Source organism: Staurois parvus, unplaced genomic scaffold (assembly GCF_062004578.1).
Source record: "Staurois parvus isolate SC_StPar_1 unplaced genomic scaffold, SC_StPar_1.0 ptg000086l, whole genome shotgun sequence".
NCBI lineage: Eukaryota > Metazoa > Chordata > Amphibia > Anura > Ranidae > Staurois > Staurois parvus.
The window spans coordinates 1,075,515-1,090,588 of NW_028317882.1; the positions used below are offsets into that span (position 1 = coordinate 1,075,515).

Genomic DNA, 15,074 nt, shown 5'->3' on the forward strand with positions numbered 1-15,074 from the left:
TTTCCACCCCCCCCCCTCTGTCAATCCCTCCACTGGCTTCCGATTGCCCAATGGATCAAATTTAAATTCCTAACACTGACGTACAAAGCTGTCCATCATACTTCCCCAAACTACATCACAGACCTAATATCCAAATACAACCCAAAACGCATTCTCCGCTCCTCACAAGACCTCCTTCTCTCTAGTTCCCTGGTCTCCTCCTCCCATGCCCGCCTCCAGAACTTCTCCAGGGCATCACCCATCCTCTGGAACTCCCTACCCCAATCCATCAGGCTATCACCTACTCTCCTCTCCTTTAGGCGCACCCTGAAAACTCACCTCTTCAGGGAAGCCTATTCCACCCCCTGCTAATTGCCGACCTCCTCCACTCTTCCTACCACTCCATTCCCCACAGCTTTTCCTCCTGTACCACTATCCCCTCCCTCCTAGATTGTAAGCTCCAAGGAGCAGGGCCCTCGAACCCCTCATGTATCGCATTGTATTGTTATTGTACTGTCGGGTGTATTGTCTCCCATTGTAATATACAGCGCTGAGCGAACTGTTGGCACTTTATAAATACTGTATAATAATAATAATAATCCCTCCTCACTCTAAAACTAAAAATGCTAGTTACACTTTAATTAGGAGACCCTAGATGCATTCTGGTACTTGCTTTTCTAGCTTTAATAATTTAAATGTAAAATAATTTTAAGTCACTGGCTCACAATAACATTCTAAGGTATTAACTCCAGTCTAAACACATTTTTTAATAGGATAGGGTAAGGTTAGGATTTCTGGCAGGATTTTGTTGCTGTCTGTTATCCTGTTGGGAAAATTTCCCCCTATTTTGTGTCCCAGTGACACCATTATACATCAGTGTTGGCAGGGTAGTTCCTACTTCACCTGGTAGGTGGTGCCTTGCCGCTTTGGGGATGGAGTGGAGTCTCAGGGGAATGATGTTCCCCTGCAGCTGCAGGTGTCACCCAGGTGAGCAGTCATCCGATTGGACGCTGCAACCCCCAGTGACTTTCTGTGGCCATTTTGGTTGGGGCATTGCTATTAAATAGCAGTGCCCTGCTGAGTTCTGGTGGGCATGTGTGAGTGGCCAGTGTAAGGAGAGGTGCCATGCTTGGCAGGGACAGAGATCTAGAGATAAGAAAAAGTTCAGCATGAGTAGGGAAAGGATAGGGATACTGATGTGTTTCCATTTTTTACCCATCTCTGGACTTTCCACTAAGACCTGCTCTACTTCTCAAGCGCAGATTGTGCCACCACCCTGCCATTCAGCCACCCCTCCTGCAGATGCTGCCCTAGTTATATAGGCCATGTCTGTGTTGCTACTACATGTGGTGAAGACATAAAACTGCATACCTGTGACAAAGGGCTACAACCCCCCAGTATTAGCCGCCCTAGCCAGATTGCCTTCTCATTCTTGTGCCATAAAGGATTGTGATTGTGAAGCACCTTGATGAGATCTGTACTGTGCCTGTGTGGAGTGACAATCATACCGGTTATTGCAAGTGATACTGCACCTGTTCCTATCAGTGATACACTAGTGCTAGTGTCTGTGTTCTGAAAGCATCCTTATTGTCCTTTAACCTGCATTCCTCTAAACATAATAACTGTCAAACCTTGGCTGGACTCTGTTTCCTAAACTTGAGTACCCATCTCCTGGCCCAACCCACACCAGGACTCGAAATAAGAATCAGGGATCAGCAGGACAGTAATGCACATAGCAAAAACTTACATCTGTTCCTTCATTTTTCCAGTGTACTAGAAAATGTGTTTGTGTTAGAAATTTGTTCAGAGGATTCTTACCCTTTCCAACTATAAATAAAAAGAAAAGTTTTTGTCGGAGTTGGATTAGAGTTGGTTGTCGCACAAATGAGTATACCATGGTGACTTAACTTTTTTTTTAATAGTGATAAATTGCTAGAAAATGGCTAAAGAATGGTCAGTTATTTTAATGGTGCCACTAAGTTGCTCATTCATTAGACATATATTGCTAAATGGCTTAGCTGATGAGTTCCTGCAGTGTTTCATTCTTATGTCGTCATTGGCGATTGCTGCTTCCTATATTCTGTAATGTCTAGCAACAAACCACTGATGATGAGTAATCTGTAACAGACTCAAAAGGATGCTGTGCTGGGACATTCTGTAGCTAGATGTAAACTGCCATAAAGTTCTACCTTTAATACCGTAGAGATTAACCACATCCCCGCCGCCCTATAGCAGTTATACTGCACAGCACAGCCATCCAGAGCAGTGTGCTTACAGTGAAGCACCAACACACCAGCCCCCAGTAAAACACTCCCAGCACACAGTTAACCCTTTGATCGTCCCAGATGTTCACCCCTTCCTGCCCAGTGTCATTAGTGTAATTTCTTTTTTTTTTAGCACTGATCACTGTATTGGTGTCACTGGGGATGTCAGTGACACCAAGTCAGTTCCCCCACAGTGTTAGAATGCCCGCAGCAGTTCCGCTATAAGTCACTGATCGCGGCCATTACTAGTTGAGAAAAAATTACAGTATATATACCGCCATTTGTAAACGCTATAACTTTCATGTAGAATAAAAAAAGCACAGGTGATCAAATACCACCAAAAGAAAGCTCAATTTGTGGGGAAAAAAGGATGTAAATTTAATTTGGGTGCAACGTTGCATGACTGCGCAATTGTATATTAAAGTAACGTAAAAAATGGCCTGGTCAGGAAGGGAAGTAAATCCTCAGGAGGGCAAGTGATTAAAACTGGACACACTATATACACAATTTTGGTCTATAAGTATTGTGTTGCCAAATAGATTTGCCTAGATTTATTTGTTTGCTGAAAAAAAGTATAAAAATAACTGAAAAGTGAATCATACAAGTATGTTCTGAGTTATTTATTCACATTGGGTATAGCAGCATATTAGAGATAGGGCCATGGTTTGTGACAGGAATATGCATGTTATAATGTGACCGTGATTGCTCAGAAGAGTTGTCTCAGCAAGTAGTTACACTATGGTGCATGAAATGAAGTTACCATTTGGTCTTAGCTTTTGTGCAGATCTGGTCATCTGGCTGGGGCCACCTAAAGCAGTATTAAACCCAAAAGCAAGCATTTATTATATATTATTATTATAGTTGCTAATTCTTAGATGAGATGGCTGTATTTGTTTTAATTTTTATGCTTTCTTTCTTTTATTTTCATCTGGTGATTCAGCCAGCAAGTCTGTTGTTTTTCAAAAATACAAGCTCTACAGCAGCATGTATCAGTTTACATGGATGAGATCAAAGGCGATCCTAGGGTTGGTGTCACCCGGTGCGGTAACACTTGGTGACACCCCCTCTGACGAGCCCTGCAGAATGGATCAGATCTGCGGATTGAGCATAATGGGTTGGACTTCAATCCATTATGCTCAGTCCGCAGATCCGATCCATCCTGCGCGAATTGTCAGCTTTCTTTACAACTTACCTTTTCTTGGAGCGGGTCCGGTGTCACCCCGTATAGGTTGCATGCCGACGATCCCGCAGGATGGATCGGATCCATCCTGCAGGGATCGTCGGCTTGCTTTAAAACTTACCTTTTTGTGGAGCATATCAAGTGTCACCCCGTGCGGTCGGTGTCACCCGGTGCAGACCGCACCCCCCGCACCTGCCTCGGGACGCCACTGGATGAGATAACCCATTTACCACTGACAGGGGTGATTAAAATGATCAACTATTATTTATTCCTGTAAAACCTTTATCCTTAAAGGAAAAAAAATGTTTGCTGTAACTGATTATAAAGTGTGAGCTAGAATGTGGCTTCAATTTGTTATTGTATTCAAATCTGCTAACACATTTAACACTCCCATCCCCCCGGATTGACAATGCTGCTGTCTGCTTTTCCTCCTGTGCTCATTCCTCCAGAGTGGTGTCTCACTAATACGGGAGGTGTATTACTGGCCAGATCACCAGGTGCAAACAGAGGGGAAACAAGAAAAAGAAAACTAATGCAGCCATCTTATCAAATGATTGGGAAGCTGCATTATAATACATTTTTGGTTTGGGGTTTAATACAGCTTTGAAGTGCAAAGACTACATATGTGAATAGATGAGAAAGGACAGTTCTCTTTAGCATGAGGAGATACTGTACATACTGTATATGTAGTGTGGGGACATGGTCTTCTGGCACCAAAGGTGAAAATGCAAAAGTGCCCTTCTCAGGTAAATATGGATGAAGCTTGCATGTCCTCACATTTAACGGTCGAGCCAGTTCATTACAGAAATGACAGCCGCTGTCCATTAAACCTAGGCTTACTGCTTTTTGGTTTAAGGACAACTGAATGGAAGGAGGGGAAGTGTTTTATTGTGATTAACCAAGTGTGACTTAGTAATAAGCAGAATGTTAAAACTGATTATTATTGTGACCAAATGTGTTCTTCCTTCTGGGCGCTAAAGTAGTATATAATTCATCAAAAGAGAATATTTTATTATAAGGCTGTTATAACGGCACTAGAATTATGTTTCTTGTACATAGCATTTCTTAATGCATTGCTACAAAAAAGAAAATAGGACAAAAGGTAAAAAAAAGTGCATACTAGCAGTTAAAAAAAACAATCTGCAAAATAATAAATAAATAATAACCTAAGCAGGAACTAATTTTTTTTTAAAAAAGCTTTAACAAGGGATTGACACTTTTTTTCAAAACCTTTTTCCCAGGTCACAAGCATTTTGTAGGTGTTTTTATTAGAAATTCTGTATCCCTTGGGATACAACATTTCTAATAGGTTATGGGCCCAGTTTCCCAGGCAAAGCCTGATACAGCAAATAAGTGCAAGATACAGTAACAGAAAGAAGACTGCAACAAAATAAAAGAAAATTGCCAGTAATACAGTCTCAACAGAGCTTTCATTTGTAAACCTGACAAACCAGAACTACCAGCCTTGGAAATTCAAGAAATGGAAAATTGGAAATGCTGCTAATAAGAGAAGGTACGTGAAAATGTATAAATGTTGTCAGACCAGAACACCCTTAAGATGAGTGGCTAGAGAAAGATCAGAAAGCTCAGAGTACAATCTCTTTTAGCCTAGAAGATGATCAAATCATTCATACTGTATATGTAAGTTTAAAACTGCTAAAGAAATGTGGGAAGGATTACAAAAGGTGCATAAAATAACTAATCTCAGCAATAAACTGTATTTGATTAGAAAGCTATACCAAACCAAAGCTGATGAAAGGCCAGGATACGCAAGATTACATAAGCCACATCTTGGAAATGGTTGAACACCTGGCAGGTACAGGAGAAGAAATACAAATTTTCATGTTGCAGCACTATTACAAAGCTGTTCAGGAAAAGTGGCAGCTAGAAGGCTGAGACAAACCATTTACCATTGACATAAGTGCTTACAATGGTCAGCTTTTATGTAAAACTTTATCCCAAAAGGATGACAACTGTTGCTGTAACTGCTTAAAAAGTGTGAGCTGGAGTTTGGCTTTAGTTTGTTTGTCAAGTCCACCTACATCTGCTAGTGCATCTAATACTCCCATCTCCTGAGACTGACACTGCTGTCCAAAGGTACCTCTTTTGCTCCTCCTTTCAGAGTGAATCCAATCCAACTTATAGGAGAAGTATGGCCAAAGCTATTTTGGTTATATTTCTCCTATGGATCATGGGAGAGCACTTCTTTCTGCACTCCTGTGACCGATTTCAGTCAACAAAGGGCTAAAGCCAACTGTCAGCTGACACCACTCAGCCAATCCAGACTCTGGATCGATCCTTTACAGTCGAGATCCACCCAGATAACTGGACCAGTGTCTGGCTCAGCCTCCCAGTACGCCACGGAGAGCCTGAGTCAGCTGCTCCTGCACCCTCCATGGCTCAGCACACCAGTGAGCGCTGTAGGGACATAGCAGAGAGCGGCGACTGACAGTCAAAGGCTCTCTACTCACTAAAGACTGAGAACTGAGTGTTCAGTGATCTTTAATCCTACAATATCAATGTGCAGCGCTAATACAAAATGTGTGTTATAATCAATGATGACCAGTGTAATAGTAAAAGAGAAAGGAAACATCATAAAAAAGAAATAGAGAATAGTGAATACTCCAATGAAGAAACAAAATGGACAGTATAACAAATAACAAATGAAACTAGAAAAGCTACAATTTCTGGGGAAATTGTGTGAAGTGTTCTTGCCTCCACCAGTAGTCTACAACTCACATTCTAGCTTTTGTCACTCTGCTGCCTGCTCACACACCTGGGTTCCTATGGCAACTCACTCTACAGCAAGGGCAGAGAAGAGCGGTTAAAAACAAACTGCTCCAACTTGCTCATTTCACTGGCGGTTGCCATTTTCAAATGGTTGTAGTTTAAAAACACTGAAGAGCTTTATATTGTGAGAATCACAAGACCCAGACCTACATTTTGATGCATAGTATGTCTCTGAAAAAATGAAGGCACAGTCGCAGTTTAGAAATTGCCCTTCAAATTTGAGGTGACTAGAGTGGAGTTTCAATGAATGTCAATGGGCGGCGTGAGTTGCAAACAAATGGTCATATTGTGAAAAATATCAGGACTATGGCTTAGCCGTGGACATTTTTAGTGGCAGCAGGGATAGCTGAACGTTTTGATATAAGATTTGTGTAGGTGGGCTTGAAAATAAGGGAGTGATGGCAGTTTAGAAATCATATTCCTGATTTTTCAGCTCACACTCTAGCTTTTGTCAGCTCCCACACTAGTTTTAAACATTCCGCCATTCATTCCTATGGGACCAATTTCACCACAAAAACGCCGATATTTCGTGAACCATTCGGCGACAATCTGCACGTTTCGGTATATTACTGTCTATGTAGTGTAAAAACTGTGGGAGGAGTTAGGGTGGTAAATTTGGCTATAATAATAAGAATATATATGTGAGATAACAGTAAGTGGTCTTGCCATGAAAGAACACTTAAATATATAAGTCCTCTAAATATCATAATAGTCCCATAACAGTGATGCGACCAAATCAACAAAATGTAGTGACTTCTGTGTCTTCCGCTCTGCACCTCCACCATAATGCACTCACCAGAAGTAAGTAGCAAGCAAGCCCAGAGCGGAATGACACTAATTCACTATTCTCTAAAAATAAAATAAGAAAATAAAGGGAAAAAAAGACCTAAAAAAGTTAACAAATGCAGGCACCACATAAAAAAACTGATAAGCAGCGATCTATTCAATATTTGCTTTGGGGTTTACTACCTGCTTTAAGTGTGTAACTGTGACCATTATCTTGACGTGATATTTGAAAATATTGTACAAAAAGGTTCAACTTACCACATTAACAAGTTGAGTTATTGCGACCTCAAAATGTACCATGACAGGATCAGACACATTTTCTACTGGTCTTATGTGCTGATTGTAATGCGAGAAAAGCTTACGGAAAAGTCTCTCTTCGATCTGACTTTGTAATGTATCTGAAAATAATAATAATAATATCGTTATAGTTCAAAATGGCAAAAAATTCCAAGTTAGTAGATCTTAGAAATTCAATGACTAGCATAATGGTGAAGGTCCCCTTCACCCTTGCCCATTTACGTGCATTAAAATGCATACTTTTCTGCATTTCAGATACAAATTCCAATTATTTTTATGTGGCTAGTTTACATCTATGCACTGCAACTAAGTGTATCTTTAAAATATAGAGTATGGTGCATGAATAAAGAAGCACATAAAAGCACATATAAAATGCGCATAATTGTATTCAGTGTCAAAAACAAGCATTTCTGCATATGCATCAGCATAAAAACACCATAAGTAAATAGTACTGTCTTACAGTGTTTTGGTCCTGCTGTTCCTCGTTTTGCATTTTCTTTCCATGTTTCCATAGGTATACTCCAGTTTCTTCAAAAAGAAACTACTGGTAAATGGTTTCTGATAAATTTGGTTGTCATACTTGCTAGTTTCCAGTAATTTATTTCTAAATAAATGCATATCTAATAGTGCTTTCCACAGAATTTCTGTCTGTTGGGTTTTTTGTTAGAGAAATTTACTCCTGATGAAATCACGTGATGTGACGTAACGACATCAGGCCGCAAACCGGAAGTGCACGTGGCACCATTTTGGAAAAAGGATTTCTGCACACTCTTACAGCAAACACTGTATAGTGAATTTTTATCCCTGGTGTTTACCAGGACACATTTTACTAGATTGTTTTAAATAAGGGATGTTTTGACTGGCAATGCTGCACTATATTGAGCATTCTTTTCACATGGATGTGGAGCGATCTGGAGATGTATAAAAGTGCTGGCTAATGGTGGTGAAGATCTGTGTACCAGTATACCTTCACGGGTTAATGGGGAAAGCACAGTTTGATCTGTCATTACGGGTCAAACTTGGAGGTGAGCGTAATAGAGTGTTGGAAGAGCACTAAGGGGTGACACGGGAGCACCATACACGTTCATACAGTAGTGTGTTACACTCGTCTATTTGAAGTACAGCGGATTTAAAGGGATGGTTCGCCATTTTTTTTAGACCATATTCAGATGACACTTAGGTGAAGATTTACTAAAACTGGTGCATTCAGAATCTGATGCAGTTGTACATGGTAGCCAATCAGCTTCTAACTTCAGTTTGCTCAATTAAGCTTTGGCAATAAAACCTGGAAGCTGATTGGTTTCTGTGCAGAGATGCACCAGATTTTGCACTCTCCAGTTTTAGTAAATAACCCCCACATAGTCGGTGTATTTGGATCACGATTTATAAGATATATACCACACAAGTCCACGTGCTGATATTCAAGGTTTAAAGGGACAGTTCAATATTAAGGACATTTATTTGTGTGCACTATTTGTTTATAGCACTAGTTATGTGCAGTTTATGGGGTCCTATACGTATGTATTGGTAAGACATCTGGTATAGCACAGTTTTTGTTTTTTTCCTTTGCACATATTATATTGTTAGCACCATATTTGTATATATATTGTTGTGTTGCATTTTTTCATTTATTTATCTACCAGCATGTCTTTGGAATGTTGGAGGAAACCCATACAGGCAGAACATGCAAACTGAAGGCAGGTGGTGCTGTGGTTGGGATTTGAACCAATGACCCTAGTACTGCCAGGCAGAAGTGCTGACCATTTAGCCACTGTGCTTCCCTTTTATGTTGTACATGTCGGTTCAAGGTATGCTGACTAAATGGCCTAACCATCTCCACACTCCAACCTTGGTGTGCCTTGTGTGGCCATGTTATTTCACCTTGTGATTCTGAGGTTGGAGCGTCAACTGGAGGAGGACAGCAAAAGTCAGTTAGCCTAATGAGCAGGAAGTATAAATCCAGCCTTAAAGTGTATTCCCACTTTTATGGCCAAATTGGGATAACACCTACTTTAAATATATTACATGTTCTCATTCACATAGCATAACTGTATATTGTGTTTAATCAAAGAAGCAAAACAAAATTGTCTCTTTATTCTGCAAATAAAGCTTTTCTGAAATATACTGTATTAACAGATCATTAATTGGACAAAAAATTATTATCGCATTTATAAGCAGTAGTGGTTAATCACATTTAACTTGGCTTGTTCTGTAATATCCATCCCCCACAGCTTTTCCTCCCGTACCACTATCCCCTCCCTCCTAGATTTTAAGCTCCAAGGAGCAGGACCCTCGAACCCCTCGTGTATCGCACTGTATTGTTATTGTACTGTCTCATGTATTGTCCCCCATTGTAATGTACAGCGCTATATAAGTAAACTGTTGGCGCTATATAAATACTGTATAATAGTAATAATAATATTGGTGATATGCAGAGACATGTTTCTTTCTGTTAAAGTTATCCTTATGATTGAAGTAGATATTATTGAAGTCCAGGAAGGAACATGGTCTGTCTTGGGTTCTGTTTTGCTGTCATTTCAGATATTTCCTTACCGCCTCAATGTCTTCTGCTGTTAGTATACAAGTGAAAAGGGATGATGACATCATAGAACTGTCTCTTTTGCCTCTAATTCTCTCCCAGCAATTTTTCTACACCTTAAGATAAAGGGACATTCTTTTGTGGGGAGTTAAGTGTACATTTTGTCCACATAGGATCACTGATTCACAATAGGAGTGAAAGAGGTCAACTATGTAAAACTGGAGCAACCGTTCCTAATAAAGGGGGTGATGACCTTTGATTATGGGGCTAATTTACTAAAACTGGAGAGTGCAAAATATGGTGCAGTTCTGCATAGAAACCAATCAGTTTCCAGGTTTTTTTTTGTCAAAGCTTAACTGAACAAGCAGAAGTTAGAAGCTGATTGGTTTCTATGCACAGCTGCACGAGATTTTGAACTTTCCAGTTTTAAATAAATCAACCCCTATCTGACAACAGCATTTAATGCTATTTTAACATCTCTGTCCTGGAAATTTGACAATATATTACCTTCAGCCATGCAAAACCCCTACTGCTGCCTTTTCACACCAAGGGTTGGGAATATGCAGTTAGAACAGGAATGATTCCATAACTTTCACACCTCACATCCTGTACTTGGACAATCAACATCTGCATTGTCAAATTTTATGGTGATTGGATTAAGGTGGTTAAACAAGCCATGTGGACATGTAGCATCCTCTAGTGTGCAATTAGAATGAGGAAAATGAATGGCTCATAGTAGTGTGGTGAGCTTGGGGAATTGTTTTAGTTTTACTTTAGGTCATGCTGGAGGGCTCTACAGGTTAGGCCTCTGGTACCTCCCCCTGGTTCTAGAGTAGTCTTCCAGAAGATTCTAGAAGCTAGTGGGTGGAGGCCAATAGGCTGTAATCTGCATACTTATGTACCTGTATGACCAATCACAAGCAGGAAGCCTGGCAGTGTGGTGAGATGGGCCTATAAATATGAAAGAGCATAGCCAGGGGAGTCTGGTGATCAGGTGGTAGATGGAGTGCTGAAGACCACGAGGCCTTGGAGGAGACACCAGGGAAGGGGGGCTCTGCATCCAGGCTGGAGCTGACGAGGAAGGAAGGAAAGAGAAGAAGCTAGAAAGAGGGAACTTCACTACAAGCCCTATCCAGGAGGCACCCTGCCCAGCATGGGAAGACTAGCACAGCTAAAAGACCTGAACAAGCAGTATTGTCCAAAACAGCAGGATACAAGGGACAGATTGAGTACCTCTACACCCCCAGGGCCTATAAAGGAGAAGGCTGCCAGATGCAATATCCAGCATGATTTCATGGGGATAGGGTCACAGCTAACCTAATTCCTTACTCTGGGACACTGCCAGGTGGACTGGTATTTGCTCGCCAAGTATTGGGACTTTGTGAAAGTTCACACAAGGGGACCTAGTGATCCTTAAAGTAACATTGCTACTGGTCCTTAAAGGGACTGATACCACGCTAGCTGGAGTAACATCCAGGATCCATTTTTCATGCACAAAAGCGCAGGAAGTTTCTCCTCAAACTGTTCTTTTTTTTTTGAAGTTGGGCATCCCATAACCCCTACTCCCTATCCAAGTTGTTTTCCACTAAATAAAACAACAAAAACAAGCCCATTGACTGGATTCTTGACTATGTGTGTTTGCTGAAAATGCATGTTTCCTGGCTGTGCAGTAAATAGGGGGACCCAAACTCCAGTGGCTCCTTAGGGGGTAGCGCTACAGGTATATATGCTGAGGTATGTTCCTGACACTCATTGGAACTGAAAAACGCATCTTGGATGTGCTGCGAAACATCTGCAACATATAGATCAAGTCCAATTGAATGTGACTAACCACTACTAGCTATAACATTTCCAGACATGTTTATAACTATATTAAATAGGATCAGGAAGAATTTTTTCCCCTGCAGGAGCATGCTTTTGCTGGGGATTTGTTTGCCTTCCTCTGGATCAATGGTGGGTATAGGATTATAACTTTTTTTTTTTGGTTGAACTGGACTTTTGTCTTTTTTCAGCCAGACTAACTATGTAACTATGTAAATATCTTTAGCTCCTATAACAGCAGCAACATTGATAAAGTAGGGGATGGTTGTTCTTTCTACCATTGGGAGATCTATGTTCAGTTCTTTTTTTGGAGACATAGCACAATCCCATAACAAATAGAGAGGGTGAATCTCCCTAGTTAGGACATTGACAACAATAAAAACCTAACCCTTCCATACTCTACGAAATGACAAAAATGTGGTTTTACATAGAATTTAAAAAAATGCTTTGCTGAAAAACTTTGCATTAATCACAATGAACCATAAAGAGAGACTCTGGAGATCACAGACAGAGCTGAAGCAGGACAACAAGTCTGCTTTTGTATTCATGGCACACAACTGCATCTTTGAATAGTCTTTTCTAAATGTAGCAGGGCAGTGTAGTTTATTACTGGCATCACTCTTTTGGGTCAACCATGAGATATATAAAAGCTGCCGTGAATTTTGTTATTTCATTAAAAGAGGCTTACTGAGAATGAGTTCACCACAGGAGCTCAGGCTGGATCAGAGATACTTTTAGACAAGACTAGCTAGCTGTTCTGGAAGCTATCGGAAAAAATGAAATTTACGGTCTGAATGCAATTTACTAGTTGTAGCCTTATTGGGTTAACAAATCTTTAGATAACACCATCTTTTTGCCTAAATGTATCCCGTTTGAAATGAATTATATCCTTGGGACTCTAGGCTCAGCTATAAGCTTGATTAAAACAATAGGTTCAGTGGTGTGATACCGCTTCATGGCAAGACTTCAAATAACAGTTTGCAATTAATTTTTGGACCCATAAATTCTAATATTCCTAATTTATTATAATGGTTGTGGCCTTGTCATAAGACACTAGTCTTCACCTTGTCACAAAATGGGTCAGGACAAACAAGCAAATCTGATAAAAGAGGTGTAGACACTAATATATGGTGTGCTGATTGGTGAACCTTCATACAGTTTTATGATGAAAAATAATTTCATCCATCATGAAGCTCTAGCACCCGCTATGGGCAATCCTAAATGGTTTTCTGTGTGGTTTTGAAATGTCTTTCCTATGAGCAGATACTATTCATGTACATGACCTCTATATATGTAAATAAGGCCTATGTAGATTCCCTTATGCAAAGGTTGGCCATAAATGGGTTAATCCCAACCCTTATTCAACCTTTGATGATGCTCAGATAACAACTGGACATTAGGAAGACCACTTTGGGGACTGAAAATGAAGAATATTAAACACTGAAAATGCTCATTACTGCTCACAAAAATTTTTGAAAATTATATCAATCTACGTGTGGCTGTATTTGAATGGATAGATAGACCTCCGTTCACCTTGTTGTGTTGTGGTACACATTTCGTACATTGGTGCGGTGTAGTACCATTCATTCTGAATGCCACCTCAATCTACCTTGGCAACAAACATGCATTGCAGCGCACAACAACGTAGTCATGATCTACTGTGCATTGCAGTGTACTGCTTTGCAAAAAAAATAGTGCATGCACTTTTTTGGTGCATTTTGATCGGTTAGGCAGCCCACTGAACTGCAAATGAATGGGCTGCTTTAAAGCAACACACAAACACACAGTATAACCAGCCTAAAGACACATGCATTAATACATTGTACCAGTGTGAACCCAGCCTTAAACTTGCTGGAACTTCATACTCACCTCTGCTTTCTGCTGGACACTAGTGCTGTAGAGCACTCAGGCTGCAGTTCTGCATCTAGCCTGATAGATAGTGTTTCATCTAAGGTCAGATGATTTAGCCTGTGTCTGATTCAAACCGGTTTCCGGTGTGTTGCTGTACCATTGATTTGCTGTAATGTGCGGCCTAGTATCCATTGTGCACTGCCAGCAGAGACTGGTCACCGTTTTGAAGGGTCTAGCCTCAGCAAATGACCGGTAAAATCCTCATTGGGGAAGTCTGAAGGTGTGTCCTGCACTGAGAAGGCACTTTGGTCATCTCAATATGGCGTGACTGGACTCTGTAGCCAATTATACATGTGCGATAATCATAAAATTGGATTTACTTTTCTGGATTTTGGAATTGAAAAGCTGGAAAGGAAAGGATGGCCCGATGTTCAAGTATTGCTGCAGATGTGCAATTGGCTACAGAGTCCTTCAGTGCCATATTGGGGCTGACGCTGTGCCTGTGTAGTAGTTTCAGTCTGGGATCTTTTCTGGGAATGCTTGTGTTCAGAAGCTGGGTGAGTGTCAGCATACCAAGACATTTTGGACAATTTCATGCTCCCAACATTGCAGGAACAGTTTGGGGATGGCCCCTTCCTATTCCAACATGACTGCACACCAGTGCACAAAGCAAGGTCCATAAAGAGAAGGATGAACAAGTTTGGGGGGAAGAACTTGACTGCTCTGCACAGAGTCCCGACCTCAACCCGTTAGAACACCTTTGGGATGAATTAGAGTGCAGACTGCGAGCCAGGCCTTCTCGTCCAACATCAGTGCCTGACCTCACAAATGCACTTCTGGAAGAATGGTCCAACACTCCCATAGACATACTCCTAAACCTTGTGGACAGCCTTCCCAGAAGAGTTGAAGCTCTTATAGCTGCAAAGGGTGGGCCAACTCAATATTGAACCCTACAGACTAAGACTGGGATGCCATTAAAGTTCATGTGCGTGTAAAGGCAGGCGTCCCAATACTTTTGGCAATATAGTGTAGGTTCAGCATATAGCTATGGCCCACTTTACTTTTTAAAAAAAATTATTTGAAGCAAGTGTACAACATTTGGCCAAAAACTGGTACAGTTAGTAGTCACATAACAGTGCACTATCAACATTGATCTACTGGATTGAAGTCTAACATCGTCTTTACATTTAATAGGATGCAAAGTGAACTCTTGTCTGCACACTTCTCTATGCTCAAAAATCCAGTCCTTTCTTTATTCTTTCGAGTATCTTATACACAAAAAGGGCCAGGAAGTGCTTGGCATTTATTAGAAGTGCAAAACCATTTTCCTTTTGGCATCCATTCACACCAGTCTTTATACACAAGTCCATCAGGCCTAGTATATGAATTATTAACTCATTTATGTGATGAAAATCACTCTGTGTATTTTGTCATGGTACAACTACTCTAATTGCCCCTATTGTGATCCAGTCATTAGACTTTGGTTGCAGATTGGTTTGTTTTCCAGTCATGTGGCCACTTTACAAACTGTAGTGTCAAAATCTTTATTTTGGAGTCTATAACTGAA

The 15,074-nt window shown here is 40.7% G+C and overlaps 1 protein-coding gene across 1 annotated transcript in view; it reads right to left on the reverse strand.

Annotated features, from left to right (window-relative positions):
• CHRNA6 (cholinergic receptor nicotinic alpha 6 subunit) overlaps nucleotides 1-15,074 on the reverse strand; it is a 32,585-nt gene that overhangs the window by 11,506 nt on the left and 6,005 nt on the right. Inside the window, exon 2 of the mRNA XM_089669969.1 lies at nucleotides 7,258-7,397. Coding sequence (XP_089526095.1) covers nucleotides 7,258-7,397 — 140 coding nt within the window. The remainder of the gene's footprint in view (nucleotides 1-7,257; nucleotides 7,398-15,074) is intronic.